The sequence below is a fragment of the Trichomycterus rosablanca genome, chromosome 17 (genome assembly GCF_030014385.1).
Source record: "Trichomycterus rosablanca isolate fTriRos1 chromosome 17, fTriRos1.hap1, whole genome shotgun sequence".
NCBI classification, from domain to species: domain Eukaryota; kingdom Metazoa; phylum Chordata; class Actinopteri; order Siluriformes; family Trichomycteridae; genus Trichomycterus; species Trichomycterus rosablanca.
This window is the reverse complement of record NC_086004.1, coordinates 6,800,413-6,828,018: the sequence shown is the minus strand read 5'-3', so window position 1 is coordinate 6,828,018 and position 27,606 is coordinate 6,800,413. Positions and strand designations below refer to the sequence as shown.

The 27,606-nt window shown below is 37.2% G+C and overlaps 2 protein-coding genes and 1 non-coding gene across 3 annotated transcripts; 1 reads left to right on the top strand and 2 right to left on the bottom strand.

The window, feature by feature from the left end:
- Positions 1–1,253: 1,253 nt before the first annotated feature.
- Positions 1,254–21,495, bottom strand: shroom2b (shroom family member 2b). Its single transcript, XM_063013386.1, has 10 exons — positions 21,399–21,495; positions 17,369–17,559; positions 14,879–15,024; positions 7,190–7,318; positions 4,677–6,939; positions 3,764–3,846; positions 3,005–3,496; positions 2,383–2,548; positions 1,792–2,064; positions 1,254–1,561 (listed from the first exon to the last, which is right to left on the bottom strand). The coding sequence occupies exons 1-10, from the start codon at positions 21,493–21,495 to the stop codon at positions 1,274–1,276; spliced, it is 4,128 nt and encodes a 1,375-aa protein (XP_062869456.1). The 3' UTR covers positions 1,254–1,273.
- On the bottom strand, positions 18,337–18,498 carry LOC134331985 (U1 spliceosomal RNA). Its single transcript, XR_010015210.1, has one exon. It is a non-coding gene; the product is annotated as a U1 spliceosomal RNA (small nuclear RNA).
- Positions 19,644–26,556, top strand: LOC134331063 (guanine nucleotide-binding protein subunit beta-4-like). The gene is made up of 10 exons (XM_063012316.1): positions 19,644–19,731; positions 21,629–21,729; positions 21,839–21,877; positions 22,663–22,769; positions 23,975–24,038; positions 24,144–24,306; positions 24,645–24,711; positions 25,522–25,723; positions 25,859–26,075; positions 26,328–26,556. The coding sequence occupies exons 2-10, from the start codon at positions 21,673–21,675 to the stop codon at positions 26,432–26,434; spliced, it is 1,023 nt and encodes a 340-aa protein (XP_062868386.1). The 5' UTR covers positions 19,644–19,731; positions 21,629–21,672; the 3' UTR covers positions 26,435–26,556.
- The last annotated feature ends 1,050 nt before the right edge of the window (positions 26,557–27,606 follow it).

The following is a 27,606-nucleotide window of genomic DNA, read 5'->3' as shown; positions in this document are numbered from 1 at the left end:
AATTACTTTTAGTTTATTGTAGGCTTGGAGATCTATGGGGCTACTGGGTCAAAAATATACATAAAGCAATTTTTTTATTTAGTGGTCTAAAAGATCTATAAACTGTCATTTTACTTATATGGCCTCTTAATTCCTCATTATGGTTTACAAAGAACTATAGCTGCTGACTTCTCTCTGCCCATACAAATAAGACTAGTCAGACTGCATCCATAATAAGTACAAGGTTTTATCTTGATTTCTTGAAGGTCTGGAAGCAAACCTAAACTGTCATCTTTTGCTGAGAGGAAATTTATCTGAAAAGGTTGGATCCAATTGTAAAACCATCTAGAAAAAAGATCTGGAATGAATTAGAAACTATTGAAATATTGGTTATAAATCCAATTTGTCATCATAGAAATCTGTGGCACCCATAGGCAGATGTCATGCTACCCACTTCTGGAACAACTAAAGTATAGTTTTAAATTCACATTTATTTACAGAATTAAATGATCTGTCTTTAAACTTTCATAATAAATAATTCATGAGTATACAAGTCTTTCATTAGTTTGTAAACACAAGAAACAACTGAAACTTCCTGCCTATGGTATACAGATGTGGCAGATATAGATTGCGTTGGAAAAAAACTAAATTATATTTTTAATATAAACATAAAAGCTGTAAATTGTAGATATACTACAATAAATTGCTAGCTAAAAAATAATATATAGTACACAAATGGACATATTACATTCTACATGTACATTATACTACAGATATATTTAAATTAAACCTTATCACTCCATTCAGGTCATTATTGCTATAGAAAATATGAATAAAAAGAGTCCATGTGTTTAATAATGCACCGGTTCTGATAAGCAAATTCTCTATTAAGGAAAATGTTTACAATATGCACACAAACAAACCTGCAATTGTGATGCTATCATAGCTATTTTATCTTAGTGTTGAATTTTTGTATTCAATCTCAATTGTCTTTTTTTGATAAAAAAAAAAAAGTGTCCACTAAATGCCATACATGTAAATTGTATTTCACAGGGCCACTGAAATCAATTTTATTGGCTAAATTGGCTTTTCAATAAAAAAACCCAGCCATTTCACTTTTCTACTATCAGACTCTACAATCAAATTGCCAAAACTTCATGCAATATAAATATATCACATTTCAAAAACAGCTTGGTCAACATTATATCATTCATTATCTGCTGGATCTAAATTACAAAGGAATTTAATTTAAATTAAACCCAATAATCAGGCAGTTTTTGGTAAAAAATATAATTCACATGTCCATTTTCAGAACTGCAATACTTTGTTCCAGTGGCAGACTGTCCCTTAAACACTTGAGCTGCTCCTCTCCCAGTTTGATTCGGTCCTCAAGTTTACGCTGTTCAATAATGAGAGCTGACTTCATCTTTACAAAGTGCTGGTAGTCAGCCAGGTGCTCCTCACTCAAGCAGCCGGCCAGAATATCGTAGACCAGACGTTCCCTTCGGTCCAGGTTCTCCTTCAGCTCCTTGGCATCTTCATGCTGACAGATCAGCAGCTTCCGTTTCTCTGTAAGAGTGTGCTGTGTACACAGATATGGACATTCAGTTAAAACAAAACATAAATTCTGACTGGGATTTGCAGAGGGTCCATTAACATTGGTGGCAAGGCATACACCTGATCAAGGAAACACACTCTCGCACTTTCACCAACTTACTCGTTCGCTCACATGGACAGTGATCTAGGTAGAGAATCAAACCGAGGTCCAAAGTTAAAGTTACAACTTAAAATTATACATTTCAACTACCTTACCCTTTCCTCAGCAGAAACACTTTCTTCTAGGTTGTTGAGAGCATTTTCCACCCGTGCCAGTCTGCCTGACAGAGACAGTAGCAGACTGACCACTTTGTCCAGGTCTCCCACAAACATTCGGAACTTGTCCAGCTCGTTGGGTTTACAGATGGACTTCACGGTGGCCTCCACCTCCTCGCCCAGGACATTGTTGTCCTCCATGTCCTCCAGAAGACTCTCTCCGGCCTGACGCAACACCTGCAGCTTCTTGCTAAGACTGTCAATCAGCTCCAGCTGCAAAGATACGCATAGCATTAGGTTTAGTATGCAGCAAGTTAATTAAAAACATCAGAATGTGAAAACCAAGGGTATAAACAAAAGGATTTTAATTTAGGTTGAATGTTTGCATACACTTGTAAAAGACATGGCTGACAGCAGCTAGTGACTTCTCTGTGTCCTTATAAATAGAACTAGTCAGGCTGCATTATGCTAAGCCACAACAGTTACCAGTTACTATGGAGATGTAGAGTTGTTGCTATATACATATATAAAAATGCCATGACAAGTTCTTATAAATATGTGTGTAAAACAACCTATGTGAGGCTGTTGTACCTTCTTTTTGGACAGGTTATAATCGAGATCATCTTCAGGTTCTGGTTCCTTCATTTCTTCTTGCATGTCTTTCATTTTTATCAGGAGCTCAGCCTTGGGCGCAGACGTGCTGTAGTATGAGGAACTGGTCACTAGTGAGGTTGTGACGGCCATACTGTCGTCCACTCTGTGTATGAGAAACATGGGTCAGAGCTGCCATTTTTAGAAAAAGCAGCAGTAGATTCCCAGTAGGTTTTAATGCATATGTTTTAACCACAGTTGGACTTGTAAACATTATGCAGTGCTGCAAACTGTAATCAATATCGATTTGACTGGGATTTTATGTTAATAATCTGCACAATCCAGTCCATAATCAGATTTTTTCTGACACAGTTAATTTAAGGTGGGACAACTACAGCCTAATACTTAAAAAACAACAAACAAGTGGACAAAATCTTCACCATTTACAAAATTATTTATGTGTTTCATGAGCAGGAACTAAAAAACACTGATCAGGACTGAGTGCAATTATTACTATTTTATAACACCACATCATGGGTACATTGTGGCATGAATGAAAAATGAACAAACTACTTTATAGACAAAACCAAAACTTTAAGACCCAAACACACTTGTGACTCACCTCTCCTGTGTAGTTTTGGGAGACAACTGTTTTGAGGCGGATTTTCTCCGCTGCTGTACACCCTCGAGAAGCTGTTCTGGCTGAGGGTAGATCCCTTCCATCAGATCCATAGTGGTCTTCATCTTTTTCTGATCCAAAATGTCCACCAGACTCTTGTCTTTTCCCATGATGTCCCTGGCGAGCTCCTCTCTTTTCTCATCCTCAGAGAGACCAGCAGCCGCTGTAGGCAACCTCAATGACTCTGTAATGTTCAACCCTTCCACTAAAATGGTTTCTGAAAAACTGGACTGTACTGGACTAGTACTGGTAGAAGTAAGTGAGTGATGATGCTTTGGAGAGGACAATGGGCTTAGTTGGTTGACAGACACCTCATTAGTATATCCAGGTACATCGCTTGGTTCCAGATTATGCTTACAATTTATCTCAAAGTTGTTTTCTGAATGAACTTCTCGCTCATCACAGTTAGGTGCTGATGTGTTCTTTATTAATGTACTGTGAAAGAAAACAGTTACCAAATGAAACTCGATAATAGCACATGAATTTACATAAAATATATATTAAAATATATACATACACTGTTACTCTATAAAATACATTTCAAACTATGTATTATAGACTAAACAATCAATCGTCAGGTTCCATCTGAAATCACTGGGCGCAAGACATGAACACACTGGATAAGGTGCCAATCTATCGCAGAGCTTTCCCCCACAAAGAGCCAATTAGCTGATAATAGCTGGATAGTTAAGAGAGTCTAACCTGGTACCATGGATCTTCTCTGCATCTTGCTCGTACATCTGATTAGATTCTTCCACAGATTGCTCTTTTGGCTGACAGATGTTCTAAAGGAAAAAACAGTTTACACTAATTTTCAGTTTAAGGGCTTCGCTGATTATGCTTTTCATATAAGCATTCCTATTTTACAGTTTAGAAATCGTCATGTGATTAACAATCAAAGCGGAGAGAGAACTGTAGTAGCCTCTGTTAATACAGGACCTGATCTCACTAATAATGATTCCACAGAAATATTACATTGTGTATGATTTGTTTTTTTCCATAGAATCACTACTTTTTTGGTTAGGCCACCTTTGACATAGAAATGCTACCAGTAGTTGCTGTGTGGCACCCACTCTACCTGCTGAGACCCTGTGCCACCCAAGTGCAAGAGTGCAAGTCATTATCAAGAACTGTCAACAAGAAATCATTCCCTCTTGGACTCTTTTCCAAATGATTTTATTTCAAGAAGTATTGGTAGGAAGTCTGAGATCCAATCAAATCATGATTTCCAAATACATATCTTAGGTCCATATATGAAAACCAACAAATGCATATTGGATTATAAAAACAGATTGGGCCATCTTTACTCTTTATGATTACAACCAGTTTGGCTTTAATTAAATCAGTAAACTCCTAGTCTGTAAATTCCAAGGCAGTAGGTTAAAAGAGAGTTAAAGAATAGTGATTGATCCGTTTGAGGCAAGAATATACAGTATATTGCCACTTATTGGTACTGTCAGTAATGACTTTGGTGTGATAGCACCAATGAAAAATGATTCTGCTACAATAACTAATTTTATTATGAATCTAAACTCAAAAATGTATATCTGAGATCAACCAAGGAATGATGAACCAATAAAATCAACAAATTTCAGATCTACAAAAATAAACTTACTTCTGCATTGAAGTCTGCTGAAGGAGACGATCTTGATCTTTCATGAATGCACATGAAGCTACTGGATTCCTCTATTCCAGAATCCAGAATGTTCTCTGCTGAATGATACCTGCCAGACATGATTCCTCCTGATGTTTTTCTCTGCAAATTCCATTTTGCTTGATACTCCGCAAAAGTGCCCAATCGCTTCTGGTGCTCATCTCTGGTAGCACATTCACTACTGAGCTGTTTATCATTTTCACTTATATACCAGGATGAGATGTCTTTTTTTCCACTAATGTTTTCATTCAGGTTATTTTCCGGAAGAGGTCTGGGACAGGTTGGTCTAGAACCTCCTTCAAAGAACTTGCATCTGTCAATGAAGGAGCCATTGATTGCTTGTGAGGCTTTTTCTTCTACACCCAGTTCATTGATCTTTTCAGGCTCTGAGAAGGAATGCACTCTTTTGTCCATAGGAAAACGTTTTCTGCTTCCAATGCGTGAGACATGACCATTGGTGGAATCTGATTTTGTAAATAACTGACTTTGATTCCCAGGTAGCTCCAGGTCCTTTCTTTTAAAAGATGTAGCCTGTAGGACTCTTGCTTGAGCTTCTTTTAGATTGTCTTTATAGGTGTTTGTGAATGAGCCATCAGATGAAGATGTAGAGGTCTCCGTCGACTTCCATACTAAATCATCTTCGATTTCTCTAGGACAAGTCAATGCAGCAGCACTCCGGCTCTTTTGAAGCTGGGCTCTTATTTCTTGGATCTCATGACGCAAAATGGTAGCATAACGATCGCTTCGTCTTCCTGGTTTGCTGCCTAAAGGATCAGACATTTCTTGAACAAAACCTGTCTTGACTGGGAGCAATGTACTGTCTGCCAGAATCTTGCTATCCTGAGCTAGACAGTGCAACAGTGGGGTCTTCTGAGGACAGATCTTCGGCTCATTTTTTGATTTCAAAGACTGTGTCTGGGTGCCTTGATGAGCTGTGGTGGAAAGGGCTCTCTTCTCTGCCTGGTTCAAAACTGAGTTGCTGTACTGATTTTCAGCAATTCCATCATCTTTCCTCCATTGATTGTCCTTCTGTCTCTCTCCAGAGTTGGACTTCACAGGTCTTGGTAAGGACATTTTTGGAGGACTGTAGAAATGTTTGGAGTATTCTTTAGAGCCCTTGCTTTCAGATGCCTCTAGATGAGGTACTGGTTTCTTAGGTTTCATGGTCCCTTGGGAACAAACTTGGTTACAGTCACTGGTAGCATCAGACTTAGATTTTGACCTCCATCTGTCCTCTCCCACTCCTTCTGAGATATCTTGAATAGGCTGTTGGGCAGTGATGCAATAATAGCGGAAATGTGCAAGTCCATCCGAGCTGTTGTCCAAAGCTGAGCTTGATGACTTGGAGCTTGTAGCTGGTTTCTGGAGACCCACATTACTGGGGAGATTTTGCAGGCTCTGGTAAGAGCTGCTAACTCTTTGTGTTTTGGGTGCAAATTGGTACCTTTGTTGAAAGTAGAAGGGACTCTCATCACTGCGCTGCCGCTGATGTTGAGGCTGACAGGCAAAGGGGTTGAGGCTTTGTCTTACATCTGTGCTTGATAATGAAAATACCTTTTTTGGATTCAGCTCATTTGAGTTGTAGTTGTCAGCAGGTGAGTATACATGAAGAAAATCTTTCTTAGAGGGTGAGCTGTAGCTAGGTGATTTGGGTCCTTGTTCCTTAACAAGGTAGTCATCAAACTGCCTGTAGCATTTCTGATGGGAATATGCAGGGGGTCCCTGAGGGTACGGCATAATGAATGCCTTTTCGTGAACTTTAGTGGCAGCAAAACTGTCACTGCGCAAGGGTGGAGCAGGAGGAGGTGGTGAAGGAGCGGCTGAAGACTTCTCTGAAACATGCCATACTTTATTAACATTCACCTTTCCAGGAGAAGAGAATCTAGAGCTAGACGTCTCCTCAGCCTTAGGGCTGACTGGACCCCCATTACTTACAGGGACCTGTAGGTACCTATGGTGTTCACTGTTGTTGCGATAAAACATACACTCTGTGGAGGGACCAGTGCTTCTTGACAAACTCTGTTCAGGTGAACTACAGTTAAAAGAGCTATAGGCTGAGTCATGTTTGCAGACCTCTCTCATAGTCACTGAAGGCTCTGCTTTACCGTAATGCTTGTTCGGGGAGTACTCGAGGATTTCCATGTTTCCCAGTGAGCTGAACTGACATGACATAGGTTGCAGATTTGTTTGGCCCCAAAAGCTACTAAAATCTTTTGGCACTGAGCTGGAAAGAAAACAGACATAATGTGACTTAACATGAGACACACTATATGCCATAACATTAATACATTAACTACTGGGACATTGGAACTGGGGGCGCTGTAAAACATGCAACTGCAGATTTATGAGTGCTTAATTAATTGGCACAGTCACACACTGCTAAAGTTACAAGTTAAAAAGTTAAAATACTCTGTTAAGAGATTAAAAACACGACAAAATAAATGAAGTTTTGGCAGTAATTCCTGGAAGCTTACCTTGCATCGCATTTTGTCTGCCAGACTGGTTCAACTGCAGAGGTAGCTTTAATGTCAGACACTTCTAATGAGTTCTCAGAGACTTTTGAAGAGTGCCAAGATTGAGGTCTGCATGTAGGATCATTCCTCCTAGATGTAGATATACAGTAAGATTTTTTAATCTTTTTTTAATCAGGTACACCTTCATGAGTATCCAGTTATTTACTGAGGTTGAAGATTTTCATAACATGTAAGAAGCAACACATGACAACAGCTTATGTTGGCCTACAAGCCAAAGTCTTTCACAGAGAAAAAACTAATTAGGTTGCAGCTCGTTTGGCTGAAATGAAAAGCTGTAGCCCTTTGTGAAAAAGTATAAAGAGTCCCTGTTGTACTATACATTAGCCTCCCTCTACCCGATTTATTATTGACAAGAGCCCATCACAGGACCACCAAGGTGGTACCATTATTGGCTACATAGTAGTAACATGATAGTGAATGCTACTGGTATAAGCATATTAGGTACAAGTATGTTGCTGTATTTAACACCTTAGTGTCTTTTATAGGTTTAAAATACAGAACACTAATTTTGAGCTGGAGGAGGATTAACTGCAAATACACCTACAATATGTACACTAGTGTAGCTTAAACTGGTAATTTTATATAATTAACTTTATATAATTAAGTATTATAAGATTGTTATAAGATCTTTTTAAAATTTTGTGTTAATGAACAAGAATTACATTACTCTTAAGTAGTTGTTGAGCTTCTCCCTTCTTTTGGTGTAGATAATTAATGTAATGGCGCTAGTTTAGTTATATATTAAACAATTACAACATTTCACATTGTTCTTTGTTTTTTACAGAAAAAAACAAAGTAAAATAAAGTAAAATATTACCAGAGTTGGGGACAGTGAAGTGACAAATCATTTACTGCACTGCAGTAAATCATCTTTAAGTGCTTTAAAATTTCCCCAATGCAATTATGCTACAGTTTCATATAGAAAAAGCTTATAATGAGTAATGGCTGTTTTTAAAACCTGGTGTGCAAAAAATCTTTTATCAACTGAAATATCAACAGAAGTAAAAGTATTTATCACAAAAAATACTTGTATTAATACTTAAATATCTTAAATTACAGCAACAATGTATAAATACTAAAGCTGGTACAGCTAGGACACCACATGGCAGTACTGGAGATGATGGGGTAGGAGGACATGAAATTTGGGATTAAGGGAGAAGTGAAGGAAGACTAACTATAACACAGTACCTCATAGAGCTTCGCAAAATCTTGGTAAGAAAGCCACGGGCCACATGTATGTCACTTTCTGCAGGCATTGTTAGTGTTACAACCATTTAATCTTTCTGTACAACATGGAAAAACAGTGGGGAACACAAACTGCTTAAAGCATTGTCTGATCAGAATTAGATATGTTTTACGTTAAATCAATGTTAAAACATATTTAAAAAATACTACAATGCTGACACAAGCATACTGACACCAAACCACTTTTCCTAGTCAAACTTGTACCTAAACCATAATTTACATCAGGAAACCCTCAAAAAAACTATATAGCCATACTGACCTAAAACTTAATCTGCACAGTTTCACATCTGACTTTTCCGGTCTGATTGACTGACATGTTTATACTGTGAGCATGTGTAATGTTGACTGATGACACAGATCAGCTAAATCTGGGATTCTAAACATCCGTACCATTGACATCTTAAGGGCCATGACACATGAAAGTATGGCCTGTGCTTCTGTATTTTGGATCAATTATTCCTATACTTTGATGCATGTGTAAGTCTTGTATGTATGATTTTGTCCACTGTTGCTGCCCAGGTTGGCCCAGACAACAAAAAAGTAGAAAATGACTAACTTACATGAACACAGTACACTATTACTAGTTTTTCATTTTACATAACTTGGTTGTAGTTCATCATCTTGGTTCCTGTGAGAATGTCAGTTAATTCCATAAATTTTTGGCAAGCAATTTATTTTTGATGAAAATTGAATCCAACATTTTTAGTATTGCTAATCAAGGCAATAAAAAGCCAGTTAACAAATTTTAATCCAATATAACAGCTAAAGAATCTAGGTCAGATGAAGCCATAATATGACCACAGTGTTCTAGAAATTGTGAGATTAGTCTTTAAATGTTTAATAAAGCATGTGTCATGTGTTGTCTGGAAAAAGAGGGGAAAGTTTCACTTTGTGGCAAATATGTCACAATCTAGTAACTTAAAAATGTTTACATATATATCTTACATATGTTTTAGTCATAATACTTGAACAAATGCTGAAAAATTTAATTAATTAAAAAAATTAAATAATGCAAATTTCGGTGGGTCTATATTTGATTATATTAATATTCAAAATTTAAAACTTTAAATGGATCAATTACAAAGCAAAAAGACGTTAAATACAGTGTAATTTTAGCATTAACAAACCATAGTATTTGCATATTTTATTTCTAGTAATTACTAAAAAGATTCACTGCACTTTTAATTATTTTACTTGATTTTTAACTTTAAATATGTAATTTTTTACAGGTGCTTGTGATCGTCAAGTTAAGACCCCCACATTTAACCTTAAAACAGCTACTTTTCCAATGAGTTTATTATCTTTTTTTTTGTAATTAACCAGTTTAAACAGTACTGGTGTCTTTTGCATGGAGTAGTGGATTTCCCCACCACAGTCTCTACCAAGTCATTCAGAATGAGCTTTGCTCATATCTGATAAAAAAAATGTAAACATTATTAACTTTATTATAAAACACTAAACATACTAAACAGGACCTTTAAAAAACTACATGTGATGTTACAGAGTAGTCAAAGGGGCTAAAGACAAAAACATGCCACTTACCTAATAATTATTCCATGATAATTTCCTTAGGTTTTATAAATATTCCTGCTTAATTCCTGTGGTTCCATAATTCTTTGATCAGTTCCACACGTTAAGAAGTTTCGTTAGCACTAACTGAACGTGACTTTTTGCTTTGTTTTCAGTGAATACATTCATTCCTCCAGCGCTTTAAAATGGCTGCATAGACACTAAAGCCTGTCTGACCTCAGAATCTGAACGCATTTATGGCAGGACCTCCACACACTCAGCACAAGAAGTCAAAGACAAATGTGGGTAGGCTGACCAATCAACCTCCCACTTACTAAATCCCCTCACACACACACACACACACACACACACACACACACACACAGCTTCGTCACACCCTCTCTATAGCAACAACACAGCCGGTGGGTGGCTGACGGTGTGTGTGCTCAGGGGAATTATGGGGATCAAGTTTTAGCACCAGTGGGTGTCCAGTTATCACAAGTGCTCTAATCTACTTCTCTGATTGGCTAATAAATCATAAACAATGGTGGCGCTACAAAGTATGACTACTAATGGTCTTAATTAATTAGTGTGCTGTCTGTAAGGGTGTCAATAAAAGCATTACTCATAATAAGTGTTATTATTTTCATCCAGGTCATAATAACAGGCATTCTCTGTTATAACTAAATGTAAGTACCTTTCATGTTTATGTATAATACATTTTACATTTCAGTACAAACGTGAACCCTTTATTTAATGATTGGTAGATAACAATAATAAAAGTCCTGTAGCTGATGAGCAGACCTGCACAAGGAGGAATTTGATTTATTCTGGGTTTGTTTTTATAAACAGGCATTTTCAAGTCGTGCATTAATATGTCAGATGTGTTGGCAAGAGTTTGGGGAAAGGTCCTTCTGTTCCAGCATGACTTTTAAAATATACATATATATAATTTTAGTGTGAAGAAAAATTAGTGACCTGCACAGAGCTTCAACCACAACCCCACTGGGATGTCCAAAAAACTGTTGATCAAATGTCTGTAAACTGTTGTTTATACATACATAATGATGTGATGAATTATCTATCTATCTATCTATCTATATATCTATCTATCTATCTATCTATCTATCTATCTATCTATCTATCTATCTATCTATCTATCTATCTATCTATCTATCGATCGATTCATTGATTCATAGATAAATATATTCAACCAGTGGATTAAATGAATTCCTTGTTAACTGAGTCACTACATAGATATTTGGTACCCTGGCAGTTTGTAACATAAGTCTGGATAAACTGCCGAAGGGAAACAAAGGGACAGCAGACAAAAGAAAATGCCATCATAATCACAACCCAGCTTATTGGTGACAGGGCAAAGTAAATCCTGTCAGATTCCACAGCACACCCTTCATACACACACATTCAGTGTTCCAATCAGAAGATAAGACATATTTCATTTACCTTATCCTCTCATTCTCTAAACTAAAAATATTATATTATTGTTTGGAATCACTGACCACTTTATTAGGAACACCTGCTCATTTATGTACTGATGGTCTAAAGTCATAGAGATACGGGTCAAGCACCTCAGGTAACATTCATATTAAACATCAGAATTGGACAAATTTGACCAAAATCTAAGTGACCATGGCATATCAGGTGTGTCAGAATCTGTTTTTTGTCACACAGTCTCTAAAGTTTACACAGAGTAGTGTGAGAACCAAAAAAACCTATAGTACGTGGCTGTTCTGCAGATAGAAACCAGATGATAGAGCTGGTTTGACCAGTTTGATTAAATGGCCACTGTTGTGAGCAGAAAAGCATCATAAACTGCACAATACAACAAACCTTAAGGCGGGTGGGCTACAGTAGCTGAAGACCACAATGGCTTTCATTCTTGCCAGTGAAGAAGAGGAATTTGAGACTACATGGGCACTCGGTCATGTTGCATGGTCTAATAAATTAATTTTTTGATATTCTCAATTTTCCAGTGTACTCTAGCAATCTCTTTCTCCCCTTAACAGCCACAAGCCAATAAAGTTATTAAATCTGATCATAAAATTGTGCCCCCTGGCCATATGGCACTGATCCCATGGGGGTCTTTATATCCCACATTAAGAACCACAGTTTTAATGCTGTCTGGTAAGCAGTGACATTGAGCTTGAAGAGCTTAGCAGGACAATGACAGCTTCTAAATCAGGCAGAGTTTCAAATCCTGTATAGGTGGATTTCCACTACTACTCTCGTGATGTGATAGGTGCCAGGACAGGTAAGGCCAGTCTAAAAACACAACAGCTTCATCGACTATTACATTCAGAAAACAGATCAATTATTTAATTTTATACATTTCTGAAATTAGACATAATTCATGAGTATCATGATGCAAGCTATAATTAATACATGTGTTTACTCACAACTGGAATAGACCATATATCCAGCCCGTATCCAAATACTGGTTTGGATATTAAAAGTGCTATAAGGACTCCATGCAGACACAAGAAGAAAATAAGAAATTCCCCACAGACTGTAAATGGAGACAGAAATTACCATGGGTTACTTAAGCTATGCTGCTCAACACCATTTGCTGTAACACTGTGTTGCAAGTATTTACTATTTTATTTATTGTTACTAACTTCTTTATCTGGATCAGAGACCCAATAGACCCGGGGTTTTAGAATTTTACATAAGAATTTGTGTGATGTTTGCATATTTACATTTTTATAAGGCAAATGAATATGTATTTTCCTTATATTGTTGTTTTTATGCTTGTAAATACATACTTCTTGTATTTACACTGCATTAATGTAAAATCATGTGTGTAAATTTTAAAATATATGCACCAGACATCTACTAAATAACAAAACCATAACAAAATCAAGATTAAGAAGTCTGTGCCCTTTGCTGGATTACAATAGGCTCAAACATCACAGCCAATCCTGCAAGATGAATGCCCTCACCTAGGCAATGGCTCCAACCATTTCTCTAACACACTGGGGTTCAGCAAAGGATATTCCCACTATCATTTACAATACTAGATATTAAAGACTGAACATCCTGCTGTTTTGTACATCAGATTATACACAGATCAATTTAAATTAAGCAACAAATACACATAGTTATCATAAAACTCTGTAAGCTTGGGGAGTTTAGGAATAGCTCCTACACCGAGGTCTAGCACTGCAGGTTGTAATTGGATTTTGAGCTAATGCATCACTGGCCAGGCTGGATCAGTTTATGTAAACGTTAATAAATGGGGTAAGTTTTCATCTTCATACTTTAAATAAATGATTTTTACAACCTTTGTTAGGACCTATAAAGGCACCCTATTCCATTTACCATTTAATTTCATGTTTGAACAAAAAAGTACTGATCTCAATTTCTCTTGTCCACCCCTGCTGTATGCTATAAAGATCACAGGCTTGCATGGTAAAGTTTTTTTTCTTTGGTCTAACTAATCTGAGTTTGGGCCAGAGTCTGAATTGGTGTTCAGGGCTCCAGTATCCAATGCTGGAAACAAAATGTATTGTTTAGTGTTCCTGCCACTAGATGGCCATACTTACTCAACAGGCATCACGTTACCAGTAATTAAGCTAAAGCTTAATACTGTACACATAAAAGAACAAAAGTCTCCAAATTATGACACACACTGTACACACTGATAGTTAATGAACTAAAGAGCATGTAGTAATACCAACCTAATATGACAGTGGTACTCAGATACCATATACAGCTAAAAGTACAGATGTTCACAGACAAACACTGGCAGTAAAACAGGTAGTACTAGACACTAGTGGTTTTTAACATAGCATGATTATAGGATGCCATGCCACCCTCAAATTTCTGCCCTGGTAAAGAATTGCCCTGTTTAAGAGTCAACAAGCAGCAACCGTACCAGGAGGCAACCTCAATACAAGATCTGTTCATCTGACCTTCACAGATAGAGTTGTGTGGCTCGGCAGACACACACAAGCCTCCTGCAAATTTCAAGTACCATTTATAATTCTGTAAAGCACACCACCACTAGATTCTGGAGCAGTAGAGACATATTCTCTCAACCATGTTTCATCAGACTAAAAAATGAGATGAGTCAAGGTTTAGTGGAAGCTACGTGTCATGCTAATGTGAAAGTTACTTGGAGTCCAAGTAATTAATCCAAGTACCAGTTAAGGCTGGTAATGACAGAATAATGTTGTGGGAAATGCTTTTTTGGCACACATAGCACCAAGCATCATTTGAATGCTACAGCCGATCTTAGTATAGTTAATAAAGGCTACGTTTAGCATAATAATCGATCACATGTCATTAAACTGGTTCCATGACTATGCAAACAATAAAATGAGTGTCAATGGCCTTCCCAGTCAGCAGATCTGAATCCAACAGTGCACCTTTGGGATGTGGTGGAATAGGACATTTATAGTAAGATTATGCAGCCATCAAATTTACAGAAATTATGTGATGCAGTCATGTCAACATAGACCAAAACCTCAAATCTTACCACATCCATGCTACAAAAATATTCAGTAGAATTAAAACAAATTGATGTGATGTTTACTAATATCACAATTTGCTTAAACATAAACAAAAGGAAATGGATGCTACACTTATAGAAATATGAATACCAAGATTTGCTCTAAATAGATGCACATGCAGTAAAAGAATGCAAAAGCAACCAGAGCCATGTAAAAGAATTCTAAAATAAACAGTAAGCCTGTTTCTAAAACATTTTAAATTAATACAAAGACTTTCTTTTCTCTCAAGACCAACACTGAGAGGTGTCACTCATCAATCACAGATATAAGTTAATATAAATATAATTAGACAGTTAAGCTCAACAGAAACTTTAATAATCAGTGTTAAAGATTTCAAGCTTACCGTTTCACCCCTAAAACCAGAGTTTTGTGGGAACTCTTTACCAGGCGGATGGCCTCCTGTCTGTACCCGCTCAGAGGAACAGAATTAACACAGACAATTACATCACCAACCTTAAGCTGCGACGCTGCCCGACCATTCTCCTCCACCTGAACACACACACAAACACATATTTGCTCTGTTAGTTATAAAATATGCTTCAACAGCAGAAGAATTTGGTCAGTTTCTCTATTTTGTATGGATATTTATTATATAACTTTGCATAAATTGATTCAGTAACATGAATTCATATTTCTTGACCCAGATTAACTTTACCCACTGCCATCTAGCCATTATGCTGGGACGGAGAAGTGACCCGCTGTAGTCAATTGTTAAATTCATTATATATAAATATATTATATATAACACTAAATTAATAATCTAAATTTGTGTTTGTATATTTTGACTATCACATTTCCAAAAAAAATCACTATAAAATGACAAAACAACTTGAAAGTAAGCATTTTTTTTCCTTTTAATAAAAAATGTATGTTTCAAAGCACAGTTGCACAAATCAATTAAATAAAAATAAACACAAATGTTTTATAATGTTTTAAGTGTATAGCTTGTGCATAGCTTGAACACTGTCAAGGCCAGACAGTCACTGTAAACACTAGATAAAATAATGTAGTCATCCTGTCATTTTTATCACCAGTCTTCACCAGTCCTTGATATCTGCTTTTTCCCACACATTCACTCTGTACAGAGACCATGTTTACAACATCAAGCCTTCACTGCCTGCTGTGTGGTGGGAAATTCTGGTCACTGCTGATACCGGACATCAATTGTATTTAACCTAACCACATCACTAACTACCATGTGTTACTCATTCAACATGACAACTTATGAAAATGAACAGTCATTCTAGCAACTATCAAGGATAAAGGCAAGCCAAACTGCAAACCTATTTACAGTATGTTTTGTTTCTGCATATTGCACTGGAGTGCTAAAACTATTTTGGGTAATATGGAGCATTAAAATGTTGTAAAGTGCTTCACTGTTTTTGAGCGTTTTTCCATTTTCAGCCATTATTTTTCCACTAATTATTCAGTAATATTCTTTTTTAATTAAATAACTTTTTTCTAATTGCACCTGGATTCTTTTTACACTGTGCCTTAAATTTCATATAGAAACTTTACCACAACTGCTTTAATTTGATGTCAAAATTTAAAATGAAATTAAGCCGGCTGTGTGCAATTACCTCAATTTGCTTAACAATTACATTTGGTTTATTGGTTGGAGTAATGGAGCCCCTTTTTAAATAAACAAAATTTGAATGTAGTATGACTTTGCTTATTAAATAAGTGAAATTATGATGATTTTACTTCAGTTTCCATGCATAATATCATGCTTTGTTTAATGACCTAAAATTATTTAGTGTATTAATTTGCAAAAACAGAGGCAGTCAGTGGTTTTTCCACACCACTGTGTTTATATTACCATGGGGGAAATAAAGTAGATGTAGCTTTTAAATACAGTTCAGAATGTCTGCTGAGTGGACATATAATTAAGCTGCGACCACACAAAATATCTTCACTCCTGAAAGCATATACAGAGCCTTGTGACAACTTCAGCACAAACTTAATTAAAAAAAGCTAATAAAAGCTATAGGTTAACAGTCTTTAGTTTCTGTTATTAAGTTGTTTTATTTCTTACTTTCTGAAACAAAGAATGCAACCTGAGTCTACTGGTGAAAAATTCATGAGGCTGAAACGCTAGACTGCATGAGGGTGTGTGTTTTATAATGCATGATCCCTGTAAGGAAAGCATGAAGCAAAAGAATTGAGGTGTTCTGTTGTGATGTACCTCAGAGCTGCTAGTCTGAAACATGCTATGCATTACAATTGTATGATGAAAATGAGAGTGAGGTTAGCTTATTTCAAGAAGGCTAGTTCTTAGCCTTAACGGTAAACCAGGCTTTTGTTATAGTCTAGAACTGATAAAGTCTCTCAAATGAATGTGAAAACATCTGCAAGTTTATAATACAAGTGTAGTTGTCTAGATTTATTACCACTAAACAATTAAAAAAAAGGAGGCCTGGCGACGTTTACATATACAGATGGCTGAGGAACTAAATGAAAATTTGTTGTTATTTACCACATTCTCAGTAAGTGTATATGTGGCATACACCAAAAGAATGGTAAACACCTAAATAATTAAACCTTTTTTACTGTTTACATTTACATTAACTGCAGAAGAAGTAAGATACATATGGGTCCTTTGCTGCTTCAAATGATTCAAAGTTCCATACAATGACTTTATACTTACAAAGTTTCTTACAATTTCTTACAATTTTTATATCCTAACTATTCTAATAGCCTGTCAAAAATTTCAAAGCTTTTCTACTCCTAAAGGCCTTTGTTGTAAGGTTCTGATCTGAACATAAACATGACTTAGAAGATTTATTGGTATTTGATAAAAGCATCTTTAAAATAAACACCAGCACACACCAACCTTTGTGATAAGTAGTGGCTCTTGGTATTCCAGACCTCCTCTCAAAGTAAAACCCCAAGGAGCTCCACCAGTAAGGGCAACATTCACTAGTTCCCATTTCTCTTTAGAGTGCTGTTCTACTGACCCCTGTGTGTCCATGTCTACAGGTGTTTTGGGCTGTCCTGATGGAGCTTCAAAAGATGGCAGGTCATCTACAACATACATGGACAAGAAAGCAGATATTGTAACTGCCCACTTTCTGAATGGAGGGGTTAAGAAACCACTCCTCCAACAGTTGTCTTTTTTTTTTACCAAGTTAATACAACGTTAACTTAATGCAAGAGTGAAATTATCTAAAGGCACAGTATTTTTACAGTTAATTCCCTGGGGAAACTAAGTTGGTCTTATGCATCATCTCTCCTAACCTTGGGACACCTGTTGTAATCATCATATAAAAGGTTTTGTATTTCCTATATCATTAGTAGTTAAAATACTTCAGGTTCAATAAATTCCACAGCATAAAATAATATAGATATAAACTATAAATAAAAATACAGAAGACAGCATTATCTAAAGTTTCTGTTTTTGAAGAAAAAATAAAGTGAAGGGGAAAGGATAAAAGAACTGAAATGAAGTTAGAAGTAAAGTGAAATAAGCTGCTAAGGGACATTATAAACCTGCAGCTCCTTACCTCCCCCTGTCCACCATCACACTTACTACACTACTAAGATTACAAGGCATTTAATATATTTTACATTAATAATTTATGACTGAATTCAGAACTCTATATTAGTAGGCCAGGCGACTAATCAGACATGACTGGGTATGTCGGAGATGGGAGAGATGGATTTGCACCCTGTCCAGGGAATCCCTTGCGCCTAGTATTTCTAGGTGGAACCAGGAGCAGACAGGGTTAAGGAGTGAGCTGGGATTCGATCAGTTGATACCTCAAAGCTCAACCCACTAGGTTACCACTGTCCCAGTAATCAGGAGAGAGCGTGAACACAGTCCCTCACTATCAGAAATTATGCAGTCGAGATTCCCACATTTGGGGAATTCACAGGGGTCAACACAACCAGAGTGCGATGGCTGAGCCTCGCCCTGGGTGAACCACCTTCTTCATCATGGTCTCGCCCCTGCCAGGTAAGTATCCTTGACCCTTGACCAGGATTTTACTCACTTTTACACCTAGGAGCAATTAAGAGCTGATCTATAAGCATCTAAGTCACCTTCTGAATGCAGCCATTTCATCTTCTGCAATTTATCTGGAAAGGTTTTCCACAAAATTTTTTGCTCATTTATTCAAAAAAGCATTTTGGCCCCCAATATTATTATTATTATTATTATTATTATTATTATACTGCCAATACAATATAATATAATTATTATCATTATTCACAATATTCAATATTATTATAATTATTATTGTTATTGTTGTTGTTGTTACTATTATTATTATTATTGTTATTATTATTATTATTATTATTATTGTTATTGTTGTTATTATTATTATTATTGTTGTTGTTGTTGTTGTTGTTGTTGTTATTATTATTGTTATTGTTATTGTTATTGTTATTATTATTACACCGCCAATACAAAATAATATAATTATTATCATTATTCACAATATTTAATATTATTATTATTATTATTATTATTATTGTTGTTGTTATTATTATTATTATTGTTGTTGTTATTGTTATTGTTATTGTTATTATTATTGTTATTATTATTATTATTATTATTATTATTATTACTACTACCAATACAATATAATATAATTATTATCATTATTCACAATATTCAATATTATTATTATCATCAGTATTAATAGTTATTTAATGTTCAGTAACCCAAATGACTGTATATTGCTTTTAGAAGTGCACTTACTACTATGAACTAACTGTGCACCCTACCACCCTGTACACTGCAGCTCTCCTGCAGAGTCATTTGGGATTCAGCCTGAAACCGCACGTAACGGATACATTTCCTGTTTCTCACCGCTGTGGACGGGCTATGCCATTAGATCAGAGGGAACACATGATTATTCTGGAATTGTTTTTAGTCTTCAGTAAACATGTTTAGAAGTAAGTGAAATTGTGTGACCATGAAATGTGTATTTCTGTTAAAATAAATAACAACAAATATGTTTTTACGATAATTGTTGATGTTTTCCAAAATAAATACATGGTGTTCACCCCTACGCCACTGCTGTTGCCATGTTCCCGTTCTGCCTACGGGTGTGGTGAAGTGAGAGAGGGTGCCTGGCCCTTTAAATCTTTAAATCAGTATTACAGTTTATTTGTCATTTGTTTTCCAGATGTTATGATGTGTGTATTTTGAATCCAGCTGGGTTACACACCAATCCGACTAACTTCTTACAGGTAAAACAAAAGTGCTTCTTATTTTTGGTTATTTTCGGCGTTTCCTGCTTTAGAACCGACACTGAGCAACAAGTTGAATAGTGTACTTCTGTGTTCTATACATACATATTGTGTATTGTTTATTATAGTGTTATGATCATTAAAATAATAGATAGATAGATATTTATCACTCATTAATTAGTTTGCTTTTAAAACCAGACTGTGATCTGAACCTGGTGCAACAACCTGTTTTCTCATATGCGGCCTATCAGAAACAAAAACACAAATATAAGCATTTTGTTCATAATAAACTGTTTTCTCTTTTTCCTGTGTCAGTCACTTTTAACCTCATGCAGCTGAAGTCTCAGTTTTCATGCACTTGTAACAGACGTGTGTGTCATAAAAGTATTGAAATGTCAATTATTTTGGATTCTGTTTTTATTGAGTTATTGAGACACATTTCTTAGTCCAGTTAATTAGGTGTCAAAATGTAAAAAATGTCAAAATCTGATTAGTCCAGAATATACATACATACACCATACCTAATATCTGGTCAGGTGCTTTTGATCAACAATCTTATGGCACAACTCTGATTGGATTTATGACCACACTACCTGGCAGAACTGGTAGTTAGTAGAACTGTCTTTTCAGTACCATTCACATATTTATTATGGCCAATAAACCCAATCTGTTTTTTTTACATCTAAAGTCAGGCCTTGTTTTGCAGCAGGGCTTTTTTCATGCACCATAACTTCCAAAACCATGACAAGGTAAAGCTTGTTGACTGTGGACAGGGATGACTTTGTTCCAGCTAATTCATGCCAGACCTGTTTTTTGAAGGTTGGGATTGCATCTGCAGAAAGTCAGAATAAGTCTTTTTCACTGTTCCATGTAGTTTGTACTTATGATCTATTGTACTTATGATCTATTGTACTTATGATCTATTGCACATTTCAGTACTATACACTAATTTTGGGAATGTGAAATTAAACATACTGATGTTTTATACTTTTATACTTTAAAATCTGGTGTTATTGTGCACTGGAAAATTTAAATGACTACAAAACACTGTTTTCTGAAATGCAACAGGTCAGACAAGTGAACTCTACATACAAAACTCTTATTTTAACTTTAACTTTATAAACCAGTTTGTTCAGATGTAGTATGCATACCGTTTATCTATTGTTATGGCACTCATAAAGCAGAAATGAAGTAGATTGATGTGGGTGTTTTTATGTAGGTAGTGGGTTAAAAGCAAACACATGTAGCATATAGAATACAATAATTTAGTGAACGTGTTGTTATATATACATTATGGTGTGGTGACCAGAATATGGATTATGGCTAATCTGGGACTATGTTGAAAAGTCTGTTGTAGTTCAGGATTTGAATGAATGTTTATTTAAGAAACTGGCTAACAGACAAATTTGTATTACAGCAAATTTACCTTTTGCCAGAGTATACCAGGGTATTTTTTCCAGGGTATATCTAAACCAGACCTGATGTGACTCTAAGCAGAATGAAGCAGTTCATGAAGATTTTATTAAACAGACTGAGAGATTAACACAGACCTGTGTGTGAGTGCCATCTCACTGGCTGGGCATTGTTGAAGTTTTCAACGTGTTACCCAAGATCATGGGTTCAATCTTTGCTTACAGCCCTGTTTTTAAGGTGTTTGCACATTTTACCAATGTCTGCATGGGGTTCCAGCAGGTAGTCGGATTTCCTCTCATCTGTTACATACATGCAGGAAGCACTCGGGTGATACTCGGGTCTAATCACCATTGTGGAGCAGTACTACTGATAAAGCCAGGCATCCAACAGACTCAACTAGCCATGACTGAGTGAGGGAGGGTTGCTAAATGTATACTTTTTGCTGAAGTCATCCCATGATGAGAAATGTCTGTATGTATTACAGGTTCCAGCTGGTCCACTGCCTCATTGGAAAGTCATCCAGGGACAATGAGTGAACTGGAGCAGTTACGTCAGGAAGCGGAGCAACTCCGCAATCAGATCCGGGTTGGAAAGACTTAGATATTTTAACATATTTTAACATGCATTACATGGTAATTCTGTCAAAATAGTTTTATATTATATATATTTTCTTCTGTTGTCTTTTTTTCAACAGGATGCCAGAAATGCTTGTAGTGATTCAACTCTCCTTCAGGTATGTGCAATCATGTTTTCTAAGTGTGAACACATATGTTGTATGAATGTTCTGAGAGCTGGAAATTGAACGTGCTTCCCGTGACACCAAAATATTGCTTAAAGAAAAAAAACCCAAAGGTCAAAAGGCTGTGATTTGATTTAATAAATCTGTTGTAAACAAGCCTAAAGATTATGGTGTTTGATTTGATTTGATTTACAATTTATGCAAAAGAAAGCCAGTTATCCACTGCTACTTATTCTATGAGACACAAAACACCACCAAGTTAAGCAGACTTTAATCTCTTCAAGACTTTGAGTCTTGAGAAGACGATTTCATTATATCCCAATAATGTACACTCCTTCAATGTTAGTTAATCTGGCCTCTTGATCCCAATCTAAGAAATCTGCTTAGCAGTTTTAGAGATGGCAATTGATGGTATTTAATGCTGTTTACCTGTCTGAAGGGATCTGCTTAATGTTCCTTAAATTTTTTATTCAGGGTGTTACTTTAATTACACCTATCTATACCAGACATATCTACACCAGGAGCCACCAGTCACCAAAATAAGTTGCAGGATGACCTGAAATGCCATTGCCCAAATGAGTCAGACCCCCTGCAACCTTGACCAGAATAATGCTATCATAAAACAGACAATGAATGAATGTACGCACTAAAACTTTGTTTCTCACTTTATACCACAAAGCTGGGACAAACACATCTGTCTTCCTGATTCATTAGGTATTGACTGTGTTGACTGGGCATTGTGTGTAATGTTGTATCCTGCCATTGTGCTTTTTGGGCAGATCACAGCTGGTCTGGACTCAACGAGAAGGATACAGATGAGGACAAGACGAACACTTAGGGGGCATTTAGCCAAAATTTATGCCATGAACTGGGCCACTGACTCCAGGTTTGTATAACTTGATTTCTAGCAAATGATCTAAAATAAGCTGTTGGTGAGCATGCACAATTTCGTGGTATCCACAAAGTGGAGTTGGTGTCCAATGTTTTCTTCTCTATTTTGCACTGGTGCTACAACAATAGTATCACTGGATATTAATCAAAATATGTTTTACAAATAAATGAAACTGAATTTCAGTATACTTGGCAAAAATATTCATGGAAGGGGAAGTAAGAAGGAAACCACTGCCAACCAAAGACTTCAGTGCCAGTTTGACACTTGCCCAAAAAAAACCTTCAATGATCACTAAAACTTTTGAGTTAAAGATCCTTAAACAGACAACTTACATTTAAGTTTCGAACCACAATTTTTTCATTAGTTCTGGTAAAAAGCAAATCCAGTATTTCATAGTAAAATTCTTGAGAAGAATGTAACATCTGTCCTATTGTGCCCCTGAGCAAGGCCCTTACTACGTTTGGATTGAAGCATCTGCTAAATGCTAAAAAAGTAAATGTAAATAGTGCATGTGCTACGCTGAATTAAGAAACGAAGACCAATACTAATAGCGCCCCAGTGGAAAAACAGATATCACCTAAACTAAAATGTTTGCATTACATTGACCAGCGAAGATCACAACTAAAAGCTTTTTGTATTGTTTAAATATTCGTTTGACCACATTGTTGTGAAGAAATTGTAACCCACTCTATTGCAGAACTGTTTTAAATCAGACACCGGTATAGGTTTTTTTAGTATGTACTTCTCGTTTCAAGTCTCACCACATCATCACTTCGGTCAGGACTTTAATTAAGCCAATCCAAAACTTGCTGTTGTATTTTAGATTCACAGACAAAAAAGCTTTTAGTTGTGATCTTTGCTGGTAAATGTAATGCAAGCACTTTAGTTCAGGTGATATCTATTTTTCCACTAGGGTGATATTAGTATTTGACTTTGTTTCTTAATTCAGTGTAGCACTATTTACATTTACATTTCAGCATTTGCTGATGCTTTAATCAAAAAAGCAGTAAGGGCCTTGCTCAGGGGCCCAACAATGGAAACTTGGCAGTGCTGAGGCTTGAACCAGCAACTGTTTGTTGAGTAATCCAGTTCCTTACCACTGAGCTACCACTGTCCACAACAGAGACACTCTAATCTGTGCCATGAAAAGTTCTTGACCCCCTGTTCAGTGTTGAGTGTGAATGATCTTTTCTGTTCAGGTTACTTGTCAGTGCCTCTCAAGATGGCAAATTAATCATTTGGGACAGCTACACAACAAACAAGGTAATGTAACAGCAAAGCTTATGTTTTAGTCTGTGTTGATCTGTTGTCTGCATATCATACACTGCATTTCCACTCATTTGCTGCTTCTCTGGTTATGCTTCTCAGGTACACGCGATTCCTCTGCGCTCATCCTGGGTAATGACGTGTGCCTACGCTCCCTCAGGAAACTATGTGGCCTGTGGCGGCCTGGACAACATCTGCTCCATCTACAGCCTGAAGACTCGTGAAGGCAATGTCAGGGTTACCAGAGAACTGCCAGGACATACAGGTAAAAAAACACACACCATGCTTACCATGTTAAAGCAGTTTTAGGCAAGTAAGGCCTTTGGTTTATTGATGTTGTAATTTCCTGACTGAATTATCAATCCACCCTAAAACCTCCCACAGGGCCCACTGAGTTTAATCCACAAGATGTGCAAAATGTCTTAAACTTTAGCTAAATAAATGGAGGCAAAAATCCTGGTGCTTGCCATTTCTGATAGCCCAAAGTTCCCAATGGTGCCCTTGGCCTTGATAATAGAATGAAGTCAGTAGTAGCAGTACTTTGTAGGACTAAGAGTAGGAGTGTAAGTAAATTGACTTATTTTTGCTTGCTTTTCTCTGCAGGATATTTGTCTTGCTGTCGTTTTCTCAGTGACAACCAAATTGTCACCAGCTCTGGAGATACCTCATGGTGAGTTCAGTGGAATTTATTAATATTTGTTAATAACGTGTGATGATATAAAGAATATCATTATTTTATTAATATAGCAGCATTACCATTAAAATGTTATTAATGATTTAGTGAGTTCTAATCTAAGGTAACTTTTAAGCTGAACTGCAAGTTGAAATGCTGATTGTAGTCATGGAAACTAGTCACTGAATCAGTTGCTGTAACAGTCCTGGGTGCTCTGGTGGCAAGAACCGTATTATGCTAGCCCACCACTCCCGTCCGGGTGTCTACACAGACATGTTTGGCTATGTCTTAAAAGGGAAATGGCTGAAGCTTTGCCCTGTCCAGAGTGTTCCTGTCTTGCACCCATTGTTTCCAGGTAGAATTGGACCTGCTGCGACCCTGACCAGGGTGAAAATTAAATGAAAAGATAGTTGTAGTTTCATATTTTATCCAAATGAAATGACTTTGTTTTTATCTTTCACTGATGTTTTTGGTATAACTACTTGTGTTGCTGGTGCTCATGTGACACAGCAGTAATTTATCCTAGCCCACTACCACTAAGATCCAGGGGTTTGAATCTTAGCAGTGCTGTTGGCTAGTTGGGCAACTACACATACATTATTGGCTATTCATGTTAACAAGTGACCTTAACCACTGAGTTACCACAGCCCAGAGGCAGAAGCACTACAGATGTTATGTGAAAGAAAAAATAAATGTTAGTGATGGTGGTAAAAAAAGCAGGCCTAGCTGTTGCTGCAGGTGTGACCATTCGTTTTATTATTTTCATTTTGCACTTTGCATAAGCTAATTGAATTACTTTCTCTCCAGTGCACTGTGGGATATCGAGACTGGCCAGCAGGCCACCACCTTTACTGGCCACACTGGTGACGTGATGAGTCTGTCCCTCAGCCCTGACTCCAGGACTTTTGTATCGGGTGCCTGTGATGCCTCCTCCAAACTGTGGGATATTCGAGATGGCTTGTGCAGACAGACCTTTACAGGACACGTTTCAGACATTAATGCGGTCTGTGTAAGTGTCTACATGAACCACAAACTTTTAATAGATTCACAAATGGAAAACTGAGGAATTTTGTGTGTACCGTGTGAACGTAGCCCAAGTGTTCTAATTCCAAATCATTTGACCTGTGTCCTCTTACTTTTGCAGTTTTTCCCCAATGGTAACGCCTTTGCTACGGGCTCGGACGATGCCACCTGCAGGCTGTTTGACCTGCGTGCGGATCAGGAGCTGGTGACCTATGCTCATGACAACATCATCTGCGGCATCACCTCTGTGGCCTTCTCCAAGAGCGGCCGGCTGCTTTTCGCTGGCTACGACGACTTTAACTGCAACATCTGGGATACGTTAAAGGGTGATCGTATAGGTGAGGTCATCAGATCTTACACTTGTATTTATTGTCTAATTGTTAATTACCTGTTTGTCTTCCCATGTAATACAGTCAAAAGTTTATGGACACCCTACGTCTGAACATCACACTCAAAACTATTTGCGCTGAGTTGACCTCAAGCCCATACAACAAGCTTTGAATGAAATTAAATGCAGCACAGTGAGACCAAGGCTCTGTACAGTCTGGCTCTGCTCATTGTGTCTCATTAAGTGCCGTTTCCATTTCTAGGTGTCCTTGCTGGCCATGACAACAGGGTCAGCTGTTTAGGGGTGACCGACGATGGCATGGCTGTGGCCACAGGCTCTTGGGATAGCTTCCTTCGGATCTGGAACTGAACACTTTTACAGAGAAACTTATTGAAGGATTAAGTATCTGCAACACCACTACAGGCCTCTACTGTAATAAAAACATTACTGCTTTTATATTTGAAGACTATGATACATTCCAGAGGAGGAGACAGTTGGGTTGGGCAGTACAGATATTGAAAAAAAGTGTTGTATGTATATGAATATACATTTAATATGGTATAAATGTACAGCATGTACAGTGTATCACAAAAGTGAGTACACCCCTCACATTTCTGCAAATGTTTCATTATATCTTTTCATGGGACAACACTATAGACATGAAACTTGGATATAACTTAGAGTAGTCAGTGTACAGCTTGTATAGCAGTGTAGATTTACTGTCTTCTGAAAATAACTCAACACACAGCCATTAATGTCTAAATAGCTGGCAACATAAGTGAGTACACCCCACAGTGAATATGTCCAAATTGTGCCCAAATGTGTCGTTGTCCCTCCCTGGTGTCATGTGTCAAGGTCCCAGGTGTAAATGGGGAGCAGGGCTGTTAAATTTGGTGTTTTGGGTACAATTCTCTCATACTGGCCACTGGATATTCAACATGGCACCTCATGGCAAAGAACTCTCTGAGGATGTGAGAAATAGAATTGTTGCACTCCACAAAGATGGCCTGGGCTATAAGAAGATTGCTAACACCCTGAAACTGAGCTACAGCATGGTGGCCAAGGTCATACAGCGGTTTTCCAGGACAGGTTCCACTCGGAACAGGCTTCGCCAGGGTCGACCAAAGAAGTTGAGTCCACGTGTTCGGCGTCATATCCAGAGGTTGGCTTTAAAAAATAGACACATGAGTGCTGCCAGCATTGCTGCAGAGGTTGAAGACGTGGGAGGTCAGCCTGTCAGTGCTCAGACCATACGCCGCACACTGCATCAACTCGGTCTGCATGGTCGTCATCCCAGAAGGAAGCTGACGCACAAGAAAGCCAGCAAACAGTTTGCTGAAGACAAGCAGTCCAAGAACATGGATTACTGGAATGCCCTGTGGTCTGACGAGACCAAGATAAACTTGTTTGGCTCAGATGGTGTCCAGCATGTGTGGCGGCGCCCTGGTGAGAAGTACCGAGACAACTGTATCTTGCCTACAGTCAAGCATGGTGGTGGTAGCATCATGGTCTTGGGCTGCATGAGTGTTGCTGGCACTGGG

Coding starts and splice junctions, on each gene's coding strand:
- LOC134331063 (XM_063012316.1), top strand. CDS start 21,673: ATGAGTGAACTGGAGCAGTTACGTCAGGAAGCGGAGCAACTCCGCAAT. Junction 22,770..23,974: donor AACTGGGCCACTGACTCCAG/GTTTGTATAACT, acceptor TTTTCTGTTCAG/GTTACTTGTCAGTGCCTCTC. Junction 26,076..26,327: donor GTTAAAGGGTGATCGTATAG/GTGAGGTCATCA, acceptor TTCCATTTCTAG/GTGTCCTTGCTGGCCATGAC.
- shroom2b (XM_063013386.1), bottom strand. CDS start 21,495: ATGGTGATTAGACCCGAGTATCACCCGAGTGCTTCCTGCATGTATGTA. Junction 15,025..17,368: donor AGCCACTACTTATCACAAAG/GTTGGTGTGTGC, acceptor GTGTGTGTTCAG/GTGGAGGAGAATGGTCGGGC. Junction 2,065..2,382: donor ATAACCTGTCCAAAAAGAAG/GTACAACAGCCT, acceptor GTATCTTTGCAG/CTGGAGCTGATTGACAGTCT.